Source organism: Xenopus tropicalis, chromosome 9 (assembly GCF_000004195.4).
Source record: "Xenopus tropicalis strain Nigerian chromosome 9, UCB_Xtro_10.0, whole genome shotgun sequence".
Lineage (NCBI taxonomy): Eukaryota > Metazoa > Chordata > Amphibia > Anura > Pipidae > Xenopus > Xenopus tropicalis.
The window spans coordinates 52,664,789-52,677,803 of record NC_030685.2 but is presented as its reverse complement, the minus strand read 5'-3'; the positions used below and the strand labels follow the sequence as shown (position 1 = coordinate 52,677,803).

The 13,015-nt window shown below is 44.1% G+C and overlaps 1 protein-coding gene across 3 annotated transcripts in view; it reads right to left on the bottom strand.

The window, feature by feature from the left end:
* nbeal1 (neurobeachin like 1) overlaps window positions 1–13,015 on the bottom strand; it is a 117,073-nt gene that overhangs the window by 25,530 nt on the left and 78,528 nt on the right. For all 3 annotated transcript variants that reach the window (XM_002937719.5, XM_012971009.3, XM_012971008.3), the window contains 8 exons: window positions 7,956–8,057; window positions 7,753–7,848; window positions 6,293–6,417; window positions 5,804–5,944; window positions 5,077–5,207; window positions 4,067–4,176; window positions 3,820–3,937; window positions 2,242–2,339 (listed from right to left, as the gene is read on the bottom strand). In XM_002937719.5, the coding sequence (XP_002937765.2) occupies window positions 2,242–2,339; window positions 3,820–3,937; window positions 4,067–4,176; window positions 5,077–5,207; window positions 5,804–5,944; window positions 6,293–6,417; window positions 7,753–7,848; window positions 7,956–8,057 (921 nt within the window). The remainder of the gene's footprint in view (window positions 1–2,241; window positions 2,340–3,819; window positions 3,938–4,066; window positions 4,177–5,076; window positions 5,208–5,803; window positions 5,945–6,292; window positions 6,418–7,752; window positions 7,849–7,955; window positions 8,058–13,015) is intronic.

Here is a 13,015-nt window from a genome sequence, read left to right as displayed (position 1 = left end):
TGCTGACAGGGTCAGGGGCAGACCATGAAGCCATTAGGGGGCCGGGATATGAGATAAAAAGTGGGAAAGGGGAGGGGTTTATAGGGTATTACAAATTTACCGGCAAGTACATTGTTGGTAAATTTGTAATACTGGTACCGACCTAGCTAGTAGCAAAATCAGCATTATGTAACTCAATGGACTATTCTCCCTTTAAACACTCATAATACCCCAAGACTTTCCCAAGGTTATAACATGCCACTGATGTTCTTTCCATACCTTTTCATTCCTCTTTTGCACACCATTGTATGGTCTGGATGGGGCAAGGGGGATGGAGGAATTTGTTATGAAAACTATATAATAATAACATTTCTTTCGTAATAAAAAAAAAACTGAACTGAAAAAAAGTGTTTAGAAAAACCTTCACGCATTTTATGCAATACAGGGGAATAACTACACTGTTTTATAGGATCTTTCTGCACAGGCATGATTTCTTTATTGAGTGCTATTCTGATATCTACTATCAGTGCTATCTCTGCTATCTTGCTACCTTCCCATTGTTCTGCTGATAGGCTGCTGGGGGGAAAGGGAAGGGGGTGATATCACTCCAATTTGCAGAGCAGCAGTAAAGTGTGACAGAAATTTATCAGAGCACAGATCACATGGCTGTGGCACCCTGAGAAATAAAGAATATGGCTAGGCCCTTGTGAAATTTCAAAATTAAATATAAAAAAAATCAGATTTTAATGCAGGGCTGAAAAAGCTCTATTAACTGATGCGTTTTCCCATGACAGTATTCCTTTAAGAGGTGTATATCATGTATTAAAGGAGACATATCCTATAAAAATTATGAATGTACCAATGAATTATTCTCCTCTAGATATAGAAGGATTGTGCTTAAAAAAGTTGTGTTTCAGGCTGATTTATTGAGAAATTCCACAAAAACCCCACTAGCCCCTCCCATCTGTTCCACTTCCTGCTGGCTGAATTCTCTGGAAGAGCAGGGGAGCCGGCGGCCCTCAGTACACTGCACTGTAGGATAGGAATGTCTGGAAAGTCTGTCTTTGCTTATGTGAGTGAAGGGGTGTGATTGGCTCCCCCCCTCCTACTGTGCTTCTGGCAGGGACCGTTAGGACACGCCCACTCTTCATTTCACATTGGACGGAGAAGTGAGAGGATCTATAGGGAGCTCCAATAAAGGGGCCATTGTTACAGATAGGATTAATGTTTAGCCCAAAGGGAAACCAGCACCGTATATTATTCATAATTGCCTACAAAATTAGCATTTTTCCCATTTATCCAATATGTCGCCTTTAAGTGGTCACTTGAAAAAGGGACTAGCTCCAAAAGCATGTTTTGATGGAGGCACATTCTTAACTCTGCAACTGACATGATTTGTTACTGCAATGCTACTGATACAGGACTTACATTTGGGGATTTACCAGAGCCAGGCTAAGTAGCATTTGAGCCCCAGGCAACACTACTTGGCCCTAAGCTACACATTCACTATCTTTCACAACACACTTCCTGTATGTGTTTGCTCCCTGCTAGACTGCCAGTGGTCCATTGGTTCTCTCAAAACACAACCCTACATAATTCTTTGACGCCACTTGCACAAGCCCAGCAGGATGCTCGCTTGAAATCCACTCTGCAAACCACTCCCCTTGCGCATCAGTCATTCATTCTCACCCTGGAATTGTGCCCCCCTTATTTGTGCACTAGGCAGCTGCCTCTGCTATCTCATACTACGTTCTGGCCAGGGATTTACAGTGGTCCAATTTGGAGCATAATACACATGAAACCAGAAAGCAAATACATTTTATATATTAGAGGTTCTAAAGTAAGGCAGCAGTCTGACCACTTTCCTGCTTTGTAGAGAAATCTGAAGTTCCTTTTAATTTCTTTAGATTCTACAGCAAATAATACTTTTTATAACAAACTGACCATCCCTTTGTTCATTAGTCATTGTAGTTTTAGCTCTTAAAATACATTCTAATTAAATCGATAATAGCAGATTAATACTTTTTGACATTTAGAGAACAAAAGTTTCATAAGGACTAATCTCATATTCGTAACAGCTAGAAAAGTGAAGATTGCAAAAAAAGACCAAAGAAAATAGTTTGTTTTTGGGCTCCAAGCAGATCTACAGCTAAAAATGTAGAAATGGCAAATTTTGGGTGTTCCAACACATATCGGAACTCTTTGAAAATTATTGCATATAGGTGCAAGCATGTATGTCATTTATTATAAAGAAGTAATTACTTTTAACAATTGGCAAGGTGTTTGTCCAAAATTGTTAATCATTCCTTCCAAAGCTTTTCTTTCTTTTTCATTTGCAATGGCATCAAGATCCACAGCTCCTGGTTATGCGATACAAAGAACACACAACATTAAAATGATGAAAGAGGCCAAGAACCTCAAAACATAAAAAGCCTTTTTTCAAAAATGAGTTTAATTTCACTTACATACATAAAACTTAAGTATTTGTAGAAATGAAAATGAATTTAAAATGTTAAATCCTTTTCAGAAGGATAATAAACTACCTTAATGATGCACATGAACACATGAAACAGAGCACTTTTTATGCTGATTAGCTGAATTGGTTTTTATAAAGAATGGAGCTGTATTAAAAGAGAAGGAAAGGTATAAACTAAGTAAGATTTATCACAAAAGGTCTATGTAAATACAGCCAGAAGCACTCACAGAAACACTGCACTGTGAGTCCTCTATCAAAAGAAACACAGGATTTCTTGTCTCCAATTTTGTAAACATGTTATTGGGGTATCTGACTTCCTCTCTCAGAAACATCCTTAATTCCAGAGTCAGGCAGTTCTCTCCTCTCAACCTTCTCCTGGCTCCCCCCTCCCTTAAGAATGCTAAGCACTCACTCCCCCCTCCATTAGGAATGTGTGATCTCAGCTATAACGCTAGAGCTGGAGCAGGAAGCTATTTAAAATGGCAGCTGCTGTCCTAAGCAAACAGAAAAAGCTCCTAGGGCTCTTTACTCAGGTATGGCAATGCACTCTGCAGAATAAATATACTGTTCTAGGTGGCACTAATGTGGCGAATCTATTGGCAGTAAAATGCCAAAATTACTTTCCTTCTCCTTTAATTGAACTGCATTCAAATGACCAACTTTTGATTTAAGAAACATGAACAAGGTATTAAAGGAAAACACTCTAGTTACTTTATTATTCTCATACCTTTTCTTTTATGTATAACGTGTAAATGACCAGTCATAAAACCTAGTGCCCAACATAATGTCTAAAAGATGACTGACAAATAAGTCATTGTAGCACCATCATATCTTAACTTCTTAGCTGTGATGGCCCTTGCCTAACTATAATGGAGGTTGCCATGCTAATGCAACATGTACAGCTGAGTTAATAAATGAAGGAGCAGCTGGAAACATATAAAGCACTCAGGTGAAAGCATTTCTGGGCTCAACCTGGTGAAGCACTCATCACATGATCCTGACTGTGCTCAACCTAAGGAAGCACAAATAGTGAAGAAAAACTGGGCTCAAACGGTAGGTCTATATGACTTCTAAACATCTGGGCTCAACATCCCTGATGTACAAAATGAAAGGCTCTGAAACATGACATACTAAAAACAGAATGAAAAAATGTGTATGCAGAAAGCAGACAGATGAGGAAGATATAATTTTTTCAGTAGTCTGGATTCCAGTTGTACTACACGGGAAAGCTGGGCTAAGCATATAGATTTTCTATTACATTTCTTGTTTCCAAATATACAACAGTCTGCCCCAGTTATCAAGCCTTTCAAAACTACATGCATTGCACAAACACGCATACAATACACAACAGGCAAATCAAATACCTTCATAGGTGCAATAATAGAAAACATTGAGAGCTTCTATTGCAGCTGGTCCCCTTTGCTTGTACCCAAAGATCAGATCTATCCATTCATGTAGATGAGCCGAAACAAATTCTGACTCCTGGTAAAACAGATTATAAGCAATAAGCAAACACCTTTAGCACAATGTATTATTATTATTATTATTATAAACATATTTTTAAAGTGCCAAGGTGGTAACAGAGGCCTCATGAATGTAGTGATATCTCACCAGTGCTTTCCTGTGCTTAAGGATGAAATCTTCTGGTGATTTGGCCCATTTAGGGAGAATAACATCATTCACTTGTTCTTTGGTAATCTGTAGGTGTCCCAAATCAAACCCTGAAACATCAAATTCATGTAAATGAATTAAACAGATGAAAATTATTACACTGCTTTACATTAAATGGGCTGTATGCTCATATAAACCATTTTCACCATAAGCAAATAAACAGAACTAATGTTGAAAAAGTATTCTGCATATTATTTTAGTGTAAAAAAATTATATATTTCTAGTTTTTGCTACTTTACAGCACTACTGGAAATTTGCTTTTGTGCCCACAGCTGCACTGTTTTAAGAGTCAAAATCAGAGAACCGAACAAAATAATGCTATCAATTACATTCACAATTTAATTTTTAATTAATGCATATTGGAAAGTTGACAAGAATTACATTTTGGACATCCTTGTTAATGCAGTTGAGTCCCATGAATATGTGAGTATTATTGAACATTATTCAAACACTGCACTGTATTTTTTTTTTTTTTTAAACATTATAAGTAATCATATTGACTACAGAACTTACATTTCTATAGCGTACAACTGCCAAGCAACACTGATTCTATTCACACACAGCCATTAATTCATGTAGGACACAATGCAAGAATAAAATTAGATGCTATATTTTAAAAAGCATCACATTCGTTCTATTTGATTACTCCACAGTTCCAATGCAACAAAATTTCCCCCAAAAACAACTGCCCATAAGACTCTGCCCTCCACCAGGTAAAAAGTGTGACTCAGATATACCAGTACAGGCCAGTTTCAAGATTTAAATCATAACTGAAGCTAAAATATAAAAAATGTGCTGCATTTTCAACTACTGAATCTTGCAATACCTGTGGAGTTTTCAGTATATCATCTCAGGCCTATGTGCTGAAATACTGCAAACTTTTTCTGTATTTGTGCTGAAATACTGCAATTTTTTTTTGTAAACTATGATTTATTTCAGCACTGTATTACCATTTTTATTCTCCAAGAATTCTGGAAAATAGAAAAACTCAGGTATAAGCTCCTTCACATCATTTGGGTTATCCATAAGAGCTTGCCAAGTAGCAGGAATGGAATGAAACTGACGATCAGCACAGTCAAATCTACAATAAAATAGAGGAAAAGATATTTTATAGCAATCTTTATTTGTGTGCACTATCCTACACATTTTATAAAAGTTAAAACAAAATGACATATGCTTTTGATTAACACACCCTAAAATATTATTTCTAAAGAATTATGCACTTAGCTAATATGAGCCACAATAACATTTTAGTGGTAAGCACAACTTTTATTGTGACATTAGCCTTACTTTAAGAAATATGTTATCTATTAGATTGTTAATTTTTTCTCACTTTAGAAGAACACGATTTGGTTAGAATGGAGGCTTCCTTTTTAATGAGATTATGTCACAGAAATGCTTTAGGGGTTTTAGCATACAACGGCATTGCGCAAAGTGCAAAACCAGGCACGATGCACCCTTTTTTGCATTCTGCACAATCCTTCCTTCATTGTGGAACTGCTACAGGTCTAATACTTTTTCTAAACGACTGCTGCTTCAAGTACAAAGAGGCAAATCTAGTCTTCAAATATCAAACAATTACCATTATTCTATTATAGTTGTTGTTGTTTTTATAGTAACTGTGTTCAGCTAATTCAGATAGAATTTTAACACTAACATAAAATACAAAGTAATTACCGTCCACTTTGCAGCTGGATATGCAAGGTAGTGTAAGGTTCAACTCGAATCAAGTAATGCATTACACCAGCAGCATTTGAGTAGTGTGTACCATAGTGAAACTTGTCAATTGTCCCCAGAGGATCTTCAAAGCTTTCATATCTGCAAGTGCATCAATTACAGTATTAGATAACATATATATATTAGAGGATGAAACAAAGTGTAATATACACTACTAATCAAATTAAAAATATTTACTAGGAATGTGAAAAGTACCTGATGCAGATACAGGTGTGAATTAGAAATCTTAAAGCATTCTTAATTATACTGGGCCCGTTATAGAAAATTTTCTAGTATGTTGGTACATCTTAACTGGTACAGAACCAACTGAAACTCTAAAAAATTGAATTGTATTTTTTTTATTATATATGTGTGTGTCACTTTCTGTTACTATTTTTTGGACTGCATGTACCTGTTGTTATGAAAGGTAGTAAATAAAAAGGCACTCACTTATCCTTCACAATTGCAGCATTTTTCTCATTTACCACACCAATAGGCTTAGATAAGTCCCTAAAGACTGCAGGGTTATTAAGGTCCAACTCTTCTGATGTGTAGTCTTGCAACACCCATGGAAACTGAATTTCAGAAATAATTATTTTATCAGTGCGGGGAAAAAGCAGGAAAAAATCTCCATCACAACTAAAGATCATGCAATCTTTTTAAAGGAGACAGAAAGGTAAAATCACTGGGTGGGGTCCAAAAATGTTTGTCACCCCTTATTGATTGTAATCGCTTACCTTTTACCCCAGGCTGGTGTTCCTGTTAAAAGATAACTGTACTCCAGGGTAGCTGCAAGAGAGTGATCCTCTTCCATCTTCGTATTTCCGAATCCCGGGGTCTGGCACATGCGCAGAAGAGTGAAAATGACAACTTACTTGTTAAAGTTTGGCTTTTCGCTCCACTGCGCATGTACAAGCGGCACAAAGACAGAGGATGAAAGAGGATCGCTGTCTCACAGTTACCCCGGCTAGTGTGGTTTTTTCCTAACAGGAGCTCCGAGCCATGGTATAAGGCAGTGCTGTCCAACTGGCGGCCCGCGGGCCGCATGCGGCCCTCGACCCCCCTCTGTGTGGCCCCCCACCTGTCTAGCTGCTTTGATGGCTTAACTTTGTGTTAGCTTTAAATGGTATCAGTACTAACCTTAACTGGCCCCCTGCATAGTTATCACCTCAGATTCAGGCTGTAAACCCTCCGTATTGTTTAAAAATGTAATCCCCTGTGTTGTTCACACCTTTTAATCTCTGCATTGTTCACCTCCTGCAGTGTTCACACCTCAGGCTCAGGCTGTAATCACTCACATTGTTCACCTATTCACACCTCAGACATTGTATGTACTGCCTGGACTATGCTGCCTGTGTATGGGCAGCATAGGGTAGGCAGAGTATGGCACATAGGCAGCATAGGGCAGGCAGAATGCTGCCTGTGTGTGCCATATTCTGCCTACCCTATGCTGCCTGTGGGAGGTGAACCTGGCAGGGGTTTGGTCTGGGAGTTTGTTAGCAGTTGGAAATAGCCATTAAATGGTCCCTAAGGTGTGTAATTATATGCTGGGGGTTGCTGTGCTATCCACAGGGGAGGAGGAGGCGGCATATCGATTTAAGGGTGTGTCTTAATATGACATAATATCATTCTTTAACATATGAATGATGGTTGATATCCCTGCAGTGACCATTGTGACAAAATGGGTGTGGTTTGAAGTGGGTGTGGTTTAAAATGGAGGAGTGGCCAAAACTGTCTTCCATTAGCGGCCCTCCACCATGTATGCGAGAGAAATTCCGGCCCTCGGCACCGCAGAAGTTGGACAGCACTGGTATAAGGTAAGTGATTACAATCACTTGTGATTACAAATTGTATATTATACAATTTAACTTCTTATGGTCTAAAGAATTATATTCCACATTAGAACTCACCACAGGGTATTGTGCAAGGTCATTGTAAGTTCTTCCAGCTATTGTATTCAGCTGTATGAGGTAGTCAAAATTTGAAATCTCCCTGTTCACCCATTTCTAAAATATATAGGAAACTGCAAGTCAGAGTTTGGTTGATTTTAGTCACTACGAAACTATTCATAAAAACTGAAATACAAAAATACATAGTTATCCCTTCACTTCACCTGAGTAAGGCCAGATGCTTTCAGTAGTTCCTGTGGTGACCGGGTTCCATATATGTTAGGAAGACGAAGTGAAAGAATTCGACTGTATACCTTATTTCTAACCTTCAAGAAAAAAACAAATCGGTATAACCCTTGCCGATTTTAAAAGGGAATGCACATTTCAGTAACAAAGAAATCCCAGCATTTTTATTATCAATTACAAGTATTAATTGTAAAACACACAACTGTGTTGATAAAATTGTATTACAATTAAATAATTACTACCTGTCTTGAGCAGACAGTAAGTATTGGGCTATTGCTGTAATCTATGCTTAAAGCCTTTCCATCTTGAATAATAAGCAAGAAGATGCTCAGATCCAACTTATCAGGAGAAGCTGGTGTCTCAAATATATTATTAACTACCCAAATCAGCCACAAAAATTTGAATTAGAAAACATCAGGTAAAATAATGCAAAAATGAAGGGGGTAAAAGTGCACTGTGAATTGAAAAAAATGACAATTGCTACAAATACTGACATATGCAGGTAAAGAGGGATTTTTGTCTTACCTGTAAAATCCTTTTCTCTCTTCATTGAAAGGGGGACACAGGCACTGATGGGTTAACTCCACCTTCCGGGAGGAAAGGACACTAAAAGAACTGTGACAGCCCTCCCAGGGGGCCAGGCAGCCTCTCTCAGCAGGCTACACCCCCCTGCGGGGGCTGGAACTTCCCAGAAGTAGTAGAAAATTAGAAAAAGGAACAGAAAAACTATAACGGCAGGCCAAGGTCCATAAACTGTGTCTTGGCAACTATGTACACCAAGCCCTGTGGGATGAGATTTCTTGGAGTAAGTGAATGGAGGACTCCTTCCCAGGAGGGCCGAGGAAGACTGAGACACCGGTCGCATTCCAAGGAGTCGTTAACTTGGCAGGCAGAGACTAGAAGGGAGGGCGTGCCTGTGTCCCCCTTTCAATGAAGAGAGAAAAGGATTTTACAGGTAAGACAAAAATCCCTCTTCCTCTTTCATTTCAGGGGGACACAGGCACTGATGGGACGTCTAAAAGCAGTCCCGAGATAGATAGGGTGGGAACGAGATTATGTCTGAGCCTGCACTGCTGCCTGCAGTACCTTTCTGCCAAATGCGGCCTCGGCTGAGGATGCTACGTGCACCTGGTAAAAGCGAGTGAAGGTGTGGATAGAGGACCAGGTGGCAGCTTTGCAGATCTGATCCACGGTGGCAAGGTTCTTTGCTGCCCAAGAGGCGGCCAGGGATCTGGTCGAGTGGGCTGTGACCCTGAGAGGAGAGGGCTTGCCTGCGACCTGGTAGGCTCTGGTGATGGTGCCTCTGATCCACCTAGCAAGGGTGGTTTTGGTGGCCCGTAAGCCCTTGCGGGGGCCTACGGGGATGATTAGGAGGGCATCTGACCTCCTGAAGGCTGCTGATCTTTGGATGTAGAATTTGAGAGCCCTGACTACATCCAGGGAATGAAGCGCTGTCTCTTTTGGATTTTTGGGGTGTGGACAGAAGGACGGGACCACAATGTCCTGGTTTAGATGGAAGGCCGACACAACCTTAGGCAGGAAAGCGGGAGTGGGCCTGAGGACGGCCTTGTCCTGGTGAAATACGAGGAACGGGGATTGGCAGGACAGAGCCGAGAGCTCTGAAACTCTTCTAGCTGAGGTGATGGCTAGAAGGAAGGTGGTCTTCCATGTAAGCAGAGTCTCGGATGCCGTGGCAAGGGGCTCAAAGGGGGGCCCCTGGAGGACAGAGAGGACCAGATTGAGGTCCCACCCTGGAGTGGGTGGGCGGATGGGGGGGGCTAAGTGAGCCACGCCCTGAAGGAAGGTCCTGATGTGGGTGTTAGATGCGATCTGGCGTTGGAATAGTACAGATAGGGCCGAGATTTGGGTCTTTAGGGACGCCAGGCGGAGGCCCTTGTCGAGACCCTGTTGGAGGAAGCCCAGGATGTGGGATATGTTGAAGCGATGGGGAGGGAGAGACTGGACCGAGCACCAGGAGATGTAGGTTCGCCAGGTACGGTAGTAGATCCTTGAGGAGGATGGTTTCCTGGCCGCGATCATGGTGGTGATAACGCTGTCTCCAAACCCTTGTTGACGCAGTACTAGGGTTTCAAGAGCCAGGCCGTTAAACGGAACAGCTGAGTATTCTGGTGGAACACTGGACCCTGGCTTAGGAGGTCTGGCCGGTCTGGCAGACGAATGGGAGCGGCCTCGGAGAGATTGACTAGGTCCGCGAACCAGGCTCTCCGGGGCCAGTGTGGGGCGATGAGGATGGTCTTGACCCTCTCCCTCTTGACCCTTTTGAGGATCTTGGGGAGAAGTGGAAGAGGAGGGAAGATGTAAACGAATTGGTAGGGCCAGGGGGCTGTGATTGCGTCTACTCCTGCGGCGACTGGGTCCCTGGACCGAGATATGAAGCGAGGGAGCTTGGAGTTGTGGCGGGATGCCATCAGATCGATCTCTGGGGTCCCCCAAACTGAGGTCAGATTCTGGAAGACCTGTGGGTGGAGTGCCCACTCCCCCTGGTCTAGGGTCTCTCTGCTGAGGAAGTCCGCTGTCCAGTTGTCCACACCAGGAATGTGGATAGCAGAGATGGCTGGGACATTCTCCTCTGCCCAGGCAAGGATGTGGGCAGCCTCTTGCATTGCCCCCTTGCTGCGAGTGCCCCCCTGATGATTGACATATGCCACCGCGGTGGCATTGTCGGTCTGGATTCGGATGGGCTTGCCTCTGAGGAGAGTTGTCCAGTGAAGTAGAGCCAGGCGGATGGCTCGTAGCTCCAGGATATTTATAGGCAGAGATGATTCCTGTGGGAGCCACCTGCCCTGGGACACTTGTTCCTGGCAGACCGCCCCCCAGCCCCGGAGACTGGCATCCGTGGTGAGGATTGTCCAGTTGTGCGAGGGGAAGGGCTTCCCCTGCGAGAGACGGGCTGGCTGGGTCCACCAGGATAAGGATTTCCTCGCTGAGGGAGGGAGGACTAGCTGGGAGTCCAGGTCGGGGTGGTCGGGATCCCACTTGCTGAGGATGGCCCGCTGGAGGGGTCGGGTGTGGAACTGGGCAAATGGGACCGTGTCTATGGCTGAGACCATAGATCCCAGGACCTGCATGCAGGTCCTGAGGGAGACCCTGGGAGAAGAGATGAGAGATTGTGTTCGAAGGAGAAGGGCCTGGACCTTGTCTGGTGGGAGAAGGGTGAGGCATCGTTGGGTGTTGAAAACCGTGCCCAGGAAGGTCATTTCCTGCGATGGTGTAAGAGATGACTTCTTGAGGTTGATGACCCATCCGTGGGACTGCAGGGTCTGGATCACCTGGTTGAGGGCGGAAAGGTTCTGGTGGAAGGAGGGGGCCTTGATGAGCAGGTCGTCCAGATAGGGAGTGATTGAGATTCCCTGAGAGCGGAGGAGAGCCATGATCGGGGCCAGCACCTTGGTAAATACCCGGGGGGCTGTTGCAAGCCCGAAGGGCAGGGCTACAAATTGGAAGTGTTTCCCTAGGACGGCAAATCGGAGGAACCGATGATGTGCCTTGTGAATGGGAACATGCAGGTAGGCGTCCTTGATATCTATGGAGGAAAGAAACTCCCCGGGTTCCATTGCTGCAATGACCGAGCGGATGGACTCCATCCGGAAGGTGAATCTCCTGACACATCGATTGAGCTTCTTGAGGTCCAGAATGGGTCGGACGCCGCCGTCCTTTTTGGGAACGCAAAAAAGGATGGAATAGAATCCCTGGCGCTCTTCCTCCCTGGGAACTGGAGCTATGACTCCCGCTTCTTGGAGTGATAGGATGGCCCTCCAGACGGCTGCTCGGCGAGTGGGGTTGGTGGGGAGGGGAGATGGTAGGAATCTTGAGGGGGGCGGCCGGAAGAACTCTATGGCGTAGCCCTGAGAAAGAATCTCCCTCACCCAGCAATCTGTGAATGGATGGTCCCACACCTCCCGGAACAGAAGAAGACGGGCGCCTATGCCCCCCGTTCCGGGGGTGGATACACCTTCAGGCAGATGTGGGCTTGTCAGAGGAGGGCTTTTGGCCCTGCTTTCCTGAGGACCAGGCAGGCCTCTTGCCCCTGCCCCTGAAGGAGGAAGGTTTGTCTGAAGAAGGTTGCTTGGTCTGTTTGGGGCGAAAGGAGCGAAAGCGGGAGAAGCGCCGATTGGTGTTCTGAGGTTTCGTCTTGTTCTGGGGGAGAAGGGTGCTCTTGCCTCCCGTGGCTTGGCTGATGATCTTGTCCAGTTCAGATCCAAAGAGAACCTTCCCCAGGAAGGGGATGGAGACCAGAGATTTTTTGGAGGTAAGGTCAGCCGACCAGTGTTTGAGCCAGAGAAACCGTCTGGCGGCAATGGAGGTAGAAGAGGCTCTGGCAATCATCTTGGCCGAATCAAGGGAGGCCTGACAGAGGAATTGAGAAGCCTCCTTGATCTGGGCAGTGAGTTGTAGGATCAAGGATTGGTCAGAGCCGTCGAGGACTGCTTGGTTAAGCTGGTCTGCCCAGACCTCGCAGGCGCGACTGACCCAAGCCGTAGCGAAGGTGGGTCTTAGGGCGGAGCCGGAGGCAAAGAAAATGGATTTGCAAAATCCTTCCAGCCTTTTGTCTATGGGATCTTTAAATCCCGCGGCGTCAGGGACAGGAATGGTGGTAGACTTGGATAGTCTGGAAATAGGAGGGTCCACTGTAGGTGAAAGGGACCACAGCTCCATGTCCTCCTTAGAAAAGGGGTAAAGGAGGGAAAAACGCCGGGAAGTGTTGGTCTTGCGATCTGGAAAGGCCCATTCATCCTTGACAACCGAAAAGAGTTGGTCGTGTGAAGGGAAGACTTTGGAGGTCTTCTTTTGTCTTTTAAAGAGATCCTTGGATGGATCTGCAGAAGTAGGAGCGGATACGTTGAGAGTTGTTAGAACAGCCTCGATTAAGCCGTCGATGTCGGATGGGACAGGCAATTCAGTGTTGATTTGAGGGGTGTCCTCGTCGGACGAGCCCTCTGAAAGCTGCCCTTCCTCTGCAAGTTCCGACTCTTCGTCAGAGTCCGGAATTGAAGGGATGGTTAGAGCCCTGCGCTTG